At 56.1% G+C, this 13,881-nt stretch overlaps 2 protein-coding genes across 2 annotated transcripts; both read right to left on the reverse strand.

The window, feature by feature from the left end:
• Positions 1–3,082: 3,082 nt before the first annotated feature.
• G647_10296 (uncharacterized protein) lies at positions 3,083–6,209 on the reverse strand (the record flags this gene model as incomplete). The annotated part of the gene is made up of 4 exons (XM_008726287.1): positions 3,083–5,607; positions 5,666–5,740; positions 5,794–5,901; positions 5,954–6,209. 4 exons carry the CDS (start codon positions 6,207–6,209, stop codon positions 3,083–3,085), a joined length of 2,964 nt encoding a protein of 987 aa, XP_008724509.1.
• Positions 6,210–10,619: 4,410 nt separating this feature from the next.
• On the reverse strand, positions 10,620–11,294 carry G647_10297 (uncharacterized protein; the record flags this gene model as incomplete). The annotated part of the gene is made up of 1 exon (XM_008726288.1): positions 10,620–11,294. The coding sequence occupies one exon, from the start codon at positions 11,292–11,294 to the stop codon at positions 10,620–10,622; it is 675 nt and encodes a 224-aa protein (XP_008724510.1).
• Between the last annotated feature and the right edge of the window lie 2,587 nt (positions 11,295–13,881).

Consider the following 13,881-nt stretch of genomic DNA (forward strand, 5'->3'; position numbering starts at 1 on the left):
GGTGATCGGTGATCAGTGAGCGGCGAGCTTCTACCATCAGTCAGTCATGCCACACCAGCTACACAGTATTTAGTAGTGCAGTGCCACGCATGGAGGGAGAAAGGAAGCGTGGTGTAGACGAGGCCGAGATTCGCAGAGCATTTTCCCGCCAAGACACAAACCACAAACATCGCGGGGTAAATTGGGGGACGTGCCCCGCCAGGCGCCAAGTCACGTGACAGTGCGACTCCTACCAAAACTACGATGAGAAACATTCATGTCGATTCTACGGAGTACTATCTACCTACCTACCTACACAGTAATTACCAGCAACCCTCCGTCCTCCTTCCCCCCTCCTCCTTCCTTCTTCCTGCTTTCTCACCCTCCTTCCTCGTTTCGCCTTCCTCGTCCTTGCTCATTGCCTTCACATCTCCCTTTCCCGTTCTCCCTCCTCTCCTCTCTCTTCTCTCTTGCACGCGCCTCCTCCTGGCCTGGCTCCAGACGACACCCTCACTTCATTCATGCCAGCTCATCCTTCTGCTTCCTCAGGACCTCCAACACCATCCTCGCGTCATTACCGGCATTGTGCCAGCCGTCCCAGTCCCTCTCTGCCACGTTATAGGTTGCCGCCAACATATCAAGTCGAGGTCTCCTGTGTGGGGGCTTCAACGCCTGCTCTACCTTTGCAACATCGCATACCTGAGCACCACGGAGGTAGCCGCCGGTGACCGCCGTGTTGTCCATGGCAATGCCGACATTCTTGAACCACGCCACGTCCCTGTCAAGGTTATGCCCGACCAGGATAACGTCGTCGCAGTCCGCGTAAGCGAGGCTGATATGATCCATGATTCTCCCGGGCAAGTCTGCCAGTGCCACCACCTCCGATTGACCATACTGGAAGCCGAACTTTTTGTCTGCGTGCCGGCCGTTGGAGAAGTCCAGGCCTTCACGGACGATGAAGTGCACCGAGTTCGTCACCCGCGGCCAGACCCAAGCCTTGCGCGTACTGATACCAACTTCGAGGATCATGCCTTCACTACGCCTGCTGGTCTCGAGGTCAATCGCCACGAAGGTGATTTTCGGCACCCCGCTGGTGTGTAACTCCATGTCACACAGGCAATAGACGAGCTCGAGATGATCCTCTGCCCCTGAATTGTGCCCCAACCGCTCACTGGTTGTCATTGGGGCCGGCAACTGCGGTGGGTGCACCCGCTGCCACCACACGCCGAGGCAGACTGCGCACGATTCGAGTAAGCGAGTGCTCAGTTGCAGCGCAGTTGAACAACGAATTTCGCAATCAACCAGCGAACAGCGCAATCAAACAGCGAACAGCACAATCGGACGGCGAATAACGCAATGAAACAGCCACCATCACAGTCGCACAGCGAACAGCAAAATCGAACGATACAGACCAGCAGCAACTCGGAATCACACCAGAGTAGCACTTACTGGCACGAAAATCTTCGTACGCAAATTCGGCGCACTGGAGCATCGCCTCCGGCATGTAGCGGCCCCTGCCTCTCCTTCTGACGACGCTGTCACCGAGATAGGGACCACCACGAATGTAGACGTCAAGCATCAACCAGGGGCCCACATCGTCGCGGACACAGGGGCTGAAAGACACGTCTCCGACGTAGCCCCGACACTCAAGGTCCAGCAACAGCGAGAGATGGTTCTCCGCGGGATCGCTCAACACCTCGTCCAGCCTGTCGAAGTAGTCCAGTAGTGCGTTTTCTTCTTCGCGGCTGGGCACCCGAGGCCGGGCTGGGACCATGTCACCGCCTGGAGAAGACGTCCTAATCGTCATGGTGAAGAGGGTCTTGGGTACAAGAGTTGTAAGGTGAGTCGGTGCGAGTGTATGAGTAAGGCTGAGTGTGTATGTATGTACGTATGTATTAATATGTAGATCTGTATGGATGTGTATGACTCAACGTGTATGTGTGGAGGAAAATCTCGAAGACCAAGGCAAGATACAATACGGAAGATGGAGGAAGAGGCTCAGGAGGGGGATGGCAAGCAGTTTATAAAGCTGTTGGGATTGATTGTGGCGTCTTCTAACCAACCCCTTCGGCAGGCGCCTGCATCAAAACCTATGGTCTTCAGGGCTTCAAGGACGTCATGGATTCCAGGGACTCCAGGGACTCCTGGGCTTCAAGAGCTGCACGGGCTGCAAGGGATTCATCATCTCTATCTCTAGGCGCATCAAGCGCTTCACGGGCTTCATGGCTCCAGCGGCGCAGGCGCTCCAAGCACCTATGGCGACTAGGCTATGCTATGTACATTGCGGTCTACCATGTACCCTCTCCAGGGAGCATCCAGGATGCTCCTGACTACCACCCCTTAGGTCTATTGTTACAGTTACAGCTACTGTGGGCACTTACAGTACCTCGACAGCGACGATGACTGTCGAAGCAGCGGTAAGCGACCCGCCCACGTTGCGCGCCTACCACGCCTACCACGCATACCGTACGTACTTTTAGTCCTGAGAACTTACACGCTCACAAGACGGGACAACAAACAGGATACGACAGGAGAGAAACGCCACTGACCCACCCCCCAACACCGAACGCTATGCCTGCAAAGCGCCGCCGAAGACCTGACCCTGACACGCCAAACGCCAAAGTTCCAGCCAGCCAGGCAGGCCAGGCCAAAGCCATGACCCTTGACGAGTGTACGGGACTGAGAAATGCTGCGAGTCTGATACGATGCGATACGATCACGTCAGACAGCAAGATGTAAGACCGAGCCCGAAACAGTGAATGCCGTGACCGTGACCGTGATCGGGATCCGGATCCGGATCGAGAGCGAAAGACACAACAGGAAACCGAAAACGTACTGATACAACGACCGTGACGACCAAGGCGGGGAAGGTTGAGCTTGAGCTTGGGGTTGACGTAGTCGTCGAAGTCGAAGTGGACGATACAAGATTGAAAGACGTGAAAGCTGACACGACAATGACAATGTGGTGATACAAGATGTGGCGTACAAAGTCGCGTACAGTGGTGTACTGGGTTGGTGATACAAAGACATGACAGTCTCCTTGGTCCGTATAGGGGGAGGGAACTCGGATCCATGTCGTCGCTGGGGTGCTTGCTGTTGCCGATCATGCTGGTAGTGGTGCTGCTGATGGTACTGCCGGTAGTGGTACCGCTAGTACTACGAGAGCTTCGACTGACGGCGATGAGGCGGTTGCTGCTGCTTCTGCTGGATTTGGTATCGCCGTCGAGCTAGGAAGACGGTCTACTCGCTCTTCTCTCACCGCTCGCCAGTGGAGGTACCATTCGTCCGTGTGAATCCCACTTGCTGGGTCAATGTCCAATTCCATGATCACCGGCACCACCTTCTCGACAACATGTTCACACTCGAAGACGGTGGTGAAGGTCTGAAGCACAAGGACAAGATTCGACAGAACCTGCTCATCCATGGTCGGTGAAAGCGTGTATGTCCAGTTGATGTGGTTTGCCGGTGATGGCAGCATGTGGTGCTTGTCGTGTTGGACGAAGACCCAGCCGACGACCACCTCCAGTAGTAGGAGCAGGAGGACATCACAGGGCTCGAAGCTACTCTCCACCAACGCCTCGCGCTGCCTCCTGATGTCGTCCCACGCAACAGCTTCACGTGCCGCACACGCATTGTTGTACAGATCCAGGCGGCGCCGACGACTTGAGTCGATGAACTGGGTCTGGTGCCACGCCGTGAACTGCGCCAGGATCTGCAGGATCAGGGGCGTTGATGCGGCGTACTGGGTGCGAGCACAGAAGCTGTTGTACTGTGCTTGGACAAGGGAGGCAACGTTGTCTGCTTTCGCAGGAAAACAATTGGCCTCCAACGCCCTTGCAAGCGGACGCAGCAACGCGCCCATGCGGCATGCCGGGATGTGGAAGGGAACACTGGAGGAGGGTGGCGGGCATGGTGTGGTTGGAGTGGGCAGTGGCACTCTTCGCCAGACGTCATTGAAGAGGTGCTCGCAACGAGGATCCCAGTACGGAGGGACTTCTTCGCCCTCCATGGAAATCTCGACGGCTTCAAAGTCGACGAAGGGATCGAGGTGGCGCCATTCCAATGCCTCAATCATGAGACCGAACGTGGTCTGATGAGCCTGGGACCAGTACAGAAAGTAGCATTCCAGAGAGAAGACACCGTGGTTCAGGCGTGGGACAACGTTGTACAGAGTGCCAGCGCACTCAGCGTGAGAGGGCTGGGGGACTGCAGTTCGAGTCTTTATGGTTGACTTCTCATGCATGATCGAGCGGCGGAACATCTCCACCGCGAACTGATGATGGACGAACTGCTCCTGGTGCACGTGCACGTCGTCTCGGGCCTGGAGGAGAGCCATGCGGTCGACTTCAAGCTGAAATATCCGGTGCACCAGTGTGGACAGCTCCTGTTGATCGCACTCTGGATGGGTTACTGACTGCCGGAACAGCGACACCAGGCTCGTCAAGGGCCAGTAACGCCTCACTGGCCATGGGTAGCTGCTGTGATGGGACCAGAGCAGACTGTGCAGACGTTTGTCATCGACGTGGACATTCACCGTGTTGTCATCTGCGACGACGAAAGTGAGCGGACCCTGACTCGTTCGCTGCTGGTAGATGATCTTGCCAGGCACCCATTCGCGCAGAGGGTCGATGCCAACGCCGTAATAGGTGCCAGACGGATCATCACCGCGGTTCGAGAAGTACCAGCCGAAGCGGCGGAACTCGTCGGCTGAATGCCGCAGGCAGATCAAATGAAAGCGAGTCACGTCGCTCGTGACTTCGATCACGGTCCGGATGCGCATGCCGCGCAGGGGTTCGTCGATCAGTTCCACGGACACTAGACGGCCTTCGAGATGCACACCGCTGGGTCCCGACGACCGGTACATGATGCGTCCGTGGTAGTCGATCCTCCGGCGGTGCAGCCTCACGGCCAGGATCTCCAGGCCCTGCCGGTCGAGGAGCGCAGTGGGCACGCCAAGGGTTGAGCGGCGGTACAGCTCGTCAGCCAGGTAGGCCATGCTGCGCCACACGGTCTCGATTTCGTTGCGACATGCTAGGGGCAGCACCCCGAAGCGTAGGCCCCAGACGGCAAAGGCCGTAGACAGAGGGATGCTATTCCGATTGACAGTCATGAAGCGATCGCTGGCGTGCTTCCTGACTCGTTGTTCCAGAGTTTCTTCCCGGATGACCAGGTGGATGTTGCGGCCGTCGTAGATGAAGGAGTATTTGGCCGGGAGGTTGAGCGCCACGGACCGATCTCCAATGGTCAGCACTCTCTGCTGCAAGAACAATCGGTTGAAACACGGGCTGTAGATCCTGACCACCTGGGCGCAGTCCCTCCAGTCGGGCGAATAGTGAGCGGAGATCTCACCGGTGTCATTGTTCGACAGACACGCATGCAAGACAAAGGGCCTGTCGGGAAAACCCAGGAATCGCGTCTTCAGATGGTCGTCGAAGAGGCGGGACCGCAGACTATCCTCCGAGTCGATCTGAAAAAGCTGGTAATTGGGTATAGGCCCATACTCGCTGACGGGAATGTCGTCGTTGCTCCTCTCCAAGACTTGAAAGCTGCCCCGGAATAACGAATCACGGCCCCAATTTGCAGGCACATCCTCCGCGGGGCCCGCGAGGACGTAACTGTCTACAATTGCTGCGAAACCAGTCAGTCACGGATCTGGCTGTTCTGGGGTGGGGGCGTCGTTTCTCACTTTCTACGGGTGCAGAATCGCCGTTTGCACGGCTGCCATGGTCCTCTCCGGTTCGCTGACGCACATAGACCGTCGCTGGATGATGATTAGTCACTATTCGGCTGCCTCGAGCCAGGACTGCTTCTCACAGTGGATGGTGGCATGGTCGTCGCTTGCCTGCGTGAACAGGTCACCGCTGCCTGCGCCGTCATTGTCTGGCTGCGCGAAGGGCTCTGTTTCAGGCTCCTCGTGGAAGTCTGTGCGAATGTCAGTCATCGTGTAGTCGGCATTGGAATCAAGGCACTTCACTGTAGACATAGTCGTTGTCACTATCGTTGCTGAGGTCGCTATGGTTGCCAAACTCGCTGGGATTGTCACTGTCGCGACCGTTGTCGGAGCCGTCGTCGTTGCCGTCGTGGTCTCCGTGCCCGTGGTCGTCGGGGTCCTGGTCGTTGGCGTCCTCGCTCGCCTGGGCCTCTCCAGCCTGGCTCGCTTCGACTGGCGCTGTGTGGTTGGCATGCTCCTCGGCGGGAGTCCCTGGGGGAGCTCCTGCGTTGGAATTCATTGGCCTGGTTGCCAAGGAGTCGAAAGGCGGTCATTGGGGCCGGCCATGACCAACCGAGTACGAATGCAGGCTTGGACAACAAAGAGTGTATGTGATGTGACTTACAACCGCATTCCTCGTGGCTCTAGCGAAGGGTGATCTGATCACGTTCAAGTTCAGGGCTAGGTCTTCTTGACAAGACTTGTCATGATAGATTGATAGCCTTGAAGAAAAGCAGACGAGGCAGAGACAGAGGCAGCCCGGTCTCAATATAGGAGCCAGATGACCTGATGCGGGCTGGCTGTGGCCACAACCACCACCACATCCCTCTTCATCCTGTTCTGCGTCTTCCTCTCCATCTCTATCCAGCTGCTGTCTGCACGGTCTCAGGTCACCGTCCTCTCACGGTCGAGGCTTTCAGCCTGCCTCATCATGGCATCATAGACATTGCTGGATCGACTGGGATGCCCGGCCTCAGGACTGCATCTGAGATGTCTGCATAGGGGCGACATATGCAAGGTGAAGACCAGACCAAGCCGGACCAGATCTCCACAGAGAGTGATAGACGCGACCTGTAACCTGAATGGAACGACTGTGCGTACCGTGTAGGCGCGCCATGATGTAAAGCGAGCGAAGGAGGGTGATCGAGTGACACACATCGAGGCCAGCTGGATGCCAGTGCACGGCGTCTGGATGTGATGGCGCATGGACTGACCGGCGGTGACCGTTCAGAACGCCATGGTTGTCATGGTTGTCAGATTTACGAGCACAGTGAGGCTTCACGATGGACCAACAAAGGCGGCATAGAGCGACAGGTCTGGGCGGGAAGTTGGCAGGATATCCGAGAATGCGAGCGAGAAGCTAAGCAGGAAGACCATTGCTACTTCCGCGATCCAATCGAACAGGTCCACAAAGTGATAAATCGAAGGCAAGCGGACCACGGAGGCAGGGGTGGTTGGAATACATTCATTGTCGAAAAGAGGCAGGCAAGACGGTAGCAAACGCGACAGGAATACGAGCCGTCAAGCCGCGTGCCATGGCTGGAAACTCACACAATCGAGTCCAGTGTGGCATCGGCACTCTAAGTTTTGCGACACGTTCGATAGTTCAGCTCAGTTCTCCAGCGCGTCTCGCCCATCACGCCAATGGAAACGAGTCAAACGGGCACGATCGAGCAAGCATGGAGAGGTCTCGGCCCGGTTGTTTGCCCAGCGCGCCGCCTCAGTCACCATGTCTCGCCAACTGCTTCCCCGTCGCCGCGCGCCTTCGCTACCCGACCCTTCGTCTGTAGTCCGGATTCATGGCGCACTTGGTCGCGGCTCAACGCGGTGTGGGCCACGACTGTCGTCCACATCATGCGGGCCGAGTTGAGGTTTGGTGCGAGATGTGATGGCAGTGCACGGCGGAAGAGACAAGGGAATGAGATGGAGTGGCCAGAGTGCAAGAGCCATGGCCCAAGTGACGTCCAGGAGCACCAGCCACGAGTCTGTTGGATTGTACGTACATCTTCTCGAGGTACCAGATCTACTTGGACAGCCAACGCTTTTCGATTTCTGCCGCTGTCTGAGAGGTCAGATGTTGACGGCACAGCCTGCTGACAATCTGCTCTATACCGCTGCTCTGAGTGGTCGGGTGTTGGTACTGTCCGCTGCTGTCTGAGAGGCGTGTCGGGTTCGTGCCGCGTTTGCCGACAGTTTGGTATGGGGGTGAGCGAATCAGTGCAGAACAGCAGGAGGTCATTGCCAGGATCCAAAGCCCGAATATCGAGGGTGGTCGGGCTTCAGCTGTCAGAATCGACCACCATGCTGGCAGATGGAGCCACACAACCATGTCGGACGGTCCGCAGCCGCATATCAGCAGTGGACAGTCCGGGCATTCACACGTGATCAGCTTGACTCTGAGGTTGCGAAGGAGTAGAAGAGAAGGCAGAAGTGCTGGGGGATGGCGTTGACCCTGAAAAATCTCGAGGAGGGTGACGGGATACGAGGCTCTTCTCTCTAAGTGGTCCACGATGCATGAATCACAGTTACACAGCATCAGAAGGGCGAAGCTGCACGACGAGAAGACCACGAGAAATGTGTTACACAACGTCTGCAGTGGCTTGTAATGAATATGCGGCCAGGAGGAGTTGACGTGCCACAGCGGCAAGAGGCATGAGGCAAGAGGCAAGAGGCAAGACGAGGCATGAAAAGGGTATGAATCATGGAATGGACTAGTCGATGCAGGAGAGAGTCATGGGAGCCGAAGACAGGGAGGTACGAGCAGCCCACAGGTGATGAGATTCAGAGTGCTGAAGGCAGCGAGGGAAGTTGACAGGTGATGAGCACGACACTAATGCATGCGGCAGAAGAAAGTCCAGCTGCGTCAAGGTCGACGGTCGAGTGCCATTGGCGACTCGCTCGTCGCGACTTGCCTCGATCCTCAGCTTTACTCAGCATTACTTTGAACACGCATGCCTGCAGCTGCAGCTGGTACTCGTCGAGGCTGGAATGGTGGTCCGTGGCCGAAGAGGAAAACGGAAGAAGAAAGTGAAGCAAGAATGAGCAAGAGATGAGCAAGAGATGAAGCAAGAGATGTCATTGGCCCGAAGAACAAGGCGAGCAACACGCAGAAGCAAACACACACGCATACACACTCCTCTCCTCCTCCTGCATACATTACATCCACGTCGCCGCCACGACACTGCGATGGTCAGGCTGCATCTCGTCCAGCAATCGACCCACGTCCGTGACTCTGACACCCTGTAACTATTACAACAGCATCCTCTTTGGGCGACTCATGCAGCATGCAGCATGCGCACACCTCCTCGCACCTTTGTCCATTTCCGTCACTCTGTCCTCGTCACCGACATGGTGGCTGCTGCACCTCGCACCATCCAACACGAGCATCTCCGTCGTCCAGTCTCCCGCTTCGACATTTTCAGGGTTTTCGCCATCCCCCGCCATTTCCCATTCGACTTCTTCGTTTTCTCCTTGAGGACACCGACGAGTGCCAGGACAGACTGGGAATGGACCTCCCGCCCATCCGCACTCCCAAGAAACCCAAATTAGGTGCTTCGCAAGCCTGGTAGGGGACTTTTCAGGCGCTGCCATTGGGCATGTGAGGTCCTTTCAGGCGCTCTAATGGGCCTGTGAACTATTTCCTGATACATGAGATCCTTCCAGATGCGGCCAGGATTTACCTTCCAGTCGCTTGTATGGCGCCTATGAGATCTTTCCGGGTGCAACTGTAACTATTCTCCTTAGGCCAATACGACGCCTGTGAGATGTCCCGGGATGCAGCAGTGAGATCTTCCCAGGCGCTACTACGGGGCCTATGAGATCCTTCCAGGTGCAGCTATAACTGACTTCCCTTCGTCTATCACGACGCCGGTAAGATCTTTCCAGGTGCAGCCATGACTCACTTTCCAGGCACTGTTGCGGCGCCTGCGAGATATTTCCGGGCACGCCGAGAGCCACTTTGCAGGCGCAGCTACCGGCCTGTGAGACCTTCTACAGGTGCAGCTGTAAGTTCTTTCCGGACGCAGCTGGGGTTACTCTGAGGGCCCAGCTACAACCACTGTGCGATCTTCCCAGGTGCACCCATAAGATCTTTCAGGCGCTGCTGTGAGATCATTCTAGGTGCACCCGTATGATCTTTCGGGGCGCTCCTTCACTCACCTGCAGGGGTTTGGCCACCCATCGACCGCTATACCACTGCCTCCAGCAGTCCTACTCTTGATCTGACGCCTTGTGAGGCGCTGTGCTCGAGCCTGTACGACCGTCTCGACGCCTATCACCAGCCGATCTTGTATCACCGCTCGCCTATCTGCTCGAGATTGCACCACCGTCCCCGGCCATTTGCTCGCCTATCTCGCTAACTCTCCCCTACGGTGCCTGCCTATGGCCCTCAGAATAGGCGTCCCCATCACACCCACATTGCCTGTCCCCTGGACTGGTACCTGTGCCTGTACGCGGTAGGGCACAGTCCCCCGGCAGTGCGCAGCCTGCTGTGAGTGTTACGTCCCTCCCCACACGTCGTCCACAGTAAGCCGTGGCCCGAACCTAATCGGCGCCCTAAACTAGGGGGATCTCGAACGATTAGGTATTCGCTTGTACCCTTAGACGTAAGCGCTAAAAATGGAGAACCTCGGACGACAAGGAACTTTTGAGTATTCATAGTAGGGGAATTAATTTCCGTGTCATCATGATCGTCAGGAACGAGAGCCGATCCCAACGTTGAAGCCAAACCCGAACCGAAATACAGGAATCCGAAATCCTCCATCGAGGGCACGCCGCCCAAAGTCAAAGGAGAGAAACTCCCACGCGGCCGCCAAAGCGAAAGTACCATGATCCCCCAAGACCAGACCACCAGACCAGGCCACGGCCAGAACCTCCGTGGCCGCCTCTCTCATTGTCGTCCTCGATGAAACGCCTGCCCTTTATGCCTCCTCTACATAGTAGCCAAGGCCGGTTTGGTATCCAAGGTGTAGTCGGCCTCTTCCTGCTTCATGTCGCCGGAGTGTTCGACCGCGGCTTGCTTCTCTGCACACGAGGGGCATACGTCGTGGCCGACCTGGACGTTCTGGGCCTTTTCCAACTCGGTCGTTATGTCCTGGACTCGAGCGTTGAGTTCCTTGTTGCGGCGCTGCAACGCCCTGGTCTGACACAATAGCTGCCGGATTCTCCTGTCCGTGTCAGGAGTCGACCCGGCGCAGCTCCGGAGCAACGCCAGCTCCATTTCAGCCTCCCTCGCCTGCGCGGTTGCCCGCTGGCCAGCATCGCGTGAAACGGCCAGGACGGTTTCCTGGGCTTCGAGAAGGACAACCTGCGATTGGAGCAGCACATCTTGCTGTTGGAGTTGGTTCTCCTGGATCCGAATGGTGACGTCCCGGGCGTGCAGCTGGGTTTTGAGTTCGAGCAACTCCGCGTGTTGTGGGGCCTCCGGCGAGGGCAGAAGTCGATCCAAGACGTCCACTGCGGAGCCCCAGAACTTCGAGTATTCCTCGATGCTATTGACGATCTCGTTCACGTTCCCCTGGAGTGTTCGGACCTGCTCTACGGTATTGCTCCGGATCCTCAGGCAGTTCTCATAGAGGTTGCGCAGTTCGCTGACTTGCTCAGACATGCTGATGGTGTTCATTGCAGCAGGCATTCAGGCGGAATGACGGAGATGTAGACGGTTCGAAGATAGACAGAGTGTAAGCACGGAGAAACACAGACTGCCTGTATGGCGTCTGGAGTTCTTTGAGGACGGGGGAACGTTAGAAACCTGATGGCCTGAAGACGAGTAGAGACTGCGTCTGTGATGTCCCACGATCTTTGAAGTAGAGGAATTCAACAGCGTGAGGCTGCCAACATATACCATTCCATAACCACAGTATACCGGAGGTGACTGATGAGGCTGCGTTATCGTGACGTCTACATTTCAGCTCTCGCCCACGCCCTCAAGTCGATCCCAAGCGTAGAGTCCAGTCGGCCTGCCTGCCACCTCCTCGTGCCCTTGCCTGTCACTTTCCCGTGCCTGCATCTTGCCTGTTCATCAAAGGGAAGCCCATCAGGTGGTGCCTGTAGGTCCAGGCGTTGGGGAGGTCCGTGACCCCTGTGGCGCAGATAGCTCGATGCATGTTCGGCTCCCCTTGATGCGTGTGGTGCCCGGTGGCTTTAGGGGCCTTGGGAAGTTCGTGACGCCTGAGTCGACGTGGTCGATGGACCAGCATCGCACAACCTGCCGCAAACAAACAGCCACCACACGGATCCGCCTGCACACACACACACACACACACACACACACACACACACACACACACACACACACACACACACGCACGCACACACTTGCCTCTCACACTGTCTGTGAACATGGCGTCGCTGGCAGGAAGCTGTTTCGATGCAGTCTCTCGTCGAGGTGCCTGTGACAGGACTGTGTCGATAGAGACTGACTCTGGTGCAGTCTCTCATGCTGCTTCATGGAAGACAGACTCTTGACCTGTCCTCTCCTCCAGGCTTTCATGCTCCTTCATCGAAGACAGACTGACATGTCCATCTCTTCTTCAGTCTTTCAGGACAGCATCGATGGTGGCTGTCGCTCAGTCTCTCGATGCCGCCTCGATCGAGACAGACTTCTGCTCAGTCTTCCTCTTCTCTTGCTCAATCTTCAGTCCTGGTTTGGGGAATCCCTTGTCCAGTCTCCTCTTCATCTCTTGTTCATCTCTGTTCGTTGTCTTCTCCCTGTCCCTTTGAGTCTCTTCTCACCATTCAGTCTGGCTCTGGTCAGCATTCAGTCTTGCTCTTCTCAGTCCTTCAATCTTTCTCTTGCTGAGTTCTTCAGTCTCTCTCTTCTCAGTCCTTCAGTCTTTCTCTTGGTGAGTCCTCCATGGCCATAGGGCTCCTGTTCAGTCTTCCGCTGCTGTTGAACTGAGACTCCGCTCAGGCTTTCTCGTTCAGGCTTTGTGCATGTGGGATCGAGTCTGTTGTCTCCAATGGCCAGTTCCAGGGAGGTGAGATGAAAAGCCAGCAGCCAGCAGCCAGCAGTGAGCAACCGGCATTCCGTGGCCAGTAGCTCGAGCATACGTTGAGGCTCGAGCTGTCGGTACTGAAGAGACCAGATCCAGAATCCACAATCCAGAGTCCGGAATCCAGAATCAAAATCCTTCCTGGCGGATCCGCCGATCTTACCTAGTCAAAACCTTACCTGCCTACCTATGCCACACCGCCTATATGGTCGAACTGCAAGTGGACACAAACACTCCAGGGCAATGGAGCTGGACTTGAGGGGAATGCACACTTGAAAGAGCCTCGAATACACACATGTAAGAGCTTAGGGATACATACTGTAAGAGCCTGGAACACACAATCGAAGAGCTTGGGACTTGGTCAGTAATACACTTGGAAGAGCATGGACCTGTGAGCAACACATACCCGGATGTATCTGGGATATTGGCAGTACCTGGGACAACTGAAGCCCACACACAAAGCAGTGCTGGCATGGACCGGCTCCGTCACCCACTCCCTCCCTTCCGTCCATTTGACACCATCTCCCCATCGTCTTTGACGTGGCACTCCTCGACGGGATTGAACAGAGCAAGAGCTCTCTCAAGAAAGGTGTAGGGCCTCATGGAGATCCATACAGGTAGGGTGATCAGACTGACAGCAAGAACTCCTTTCGAGGAGCACCACCAGGGCTGGTCCGGTGTCCATGCTTGGTCACAGATCCAAAGTCACTGACAGCCGCGACGAAGCCATCAGTGTGACACTGAAGAAAGGACAGGAAGAGAAGAATGAAACAGAAAGAGACAAGGAGAGAAGAAGAAAACAGGAAGATGTGATGACTATACAGAGGAGAGCCGGAGAACCCAGTCGGAGAAGCACTCTTAAGATTCAGCTGGGCACGACAAGCTGACTCCTGTGATTCCTGTTGGACTCACGGAAGCTACGTGCACGGCAGAGAAAGACAAAGTGGAAGGAATGTGGTCAATAAATGAACAACGGTCGAACCATGGCTGACTGTTGTTGGCTGACTGGTAAGTGTGGTGGCACCGCAGTTGTGGTTGTACAGCTAATTTAGTTGTGTACAACAGTGACAACCTGACCAGCAACTGCATTTTGCTCGTGCTCAGCACTGGACCGCATGCTTGGAGGGATCTCGATTCCAGCCGGGGCAGCGGAGATTGTTGTGGATGTTTGACTCAGAGCACGAGCCGGGCCGGGAATGT

The sequence above is a fragment of the Cladophialophora carrionii genome (assembly GCF_000365165.1).
Source record: "Cladophialophora carrionii CBS 160.54 unplaced genomic scaffold supercont1.13, whole genome shotgun sequence".
Lineage (NCBI taxonomy): Eukaryota > Fungi > Ascomycota > Eurotiomycetes > Chaetothyriales > Herpotrichiellaceae > Cladophialophora > Cladophialophora carrionii.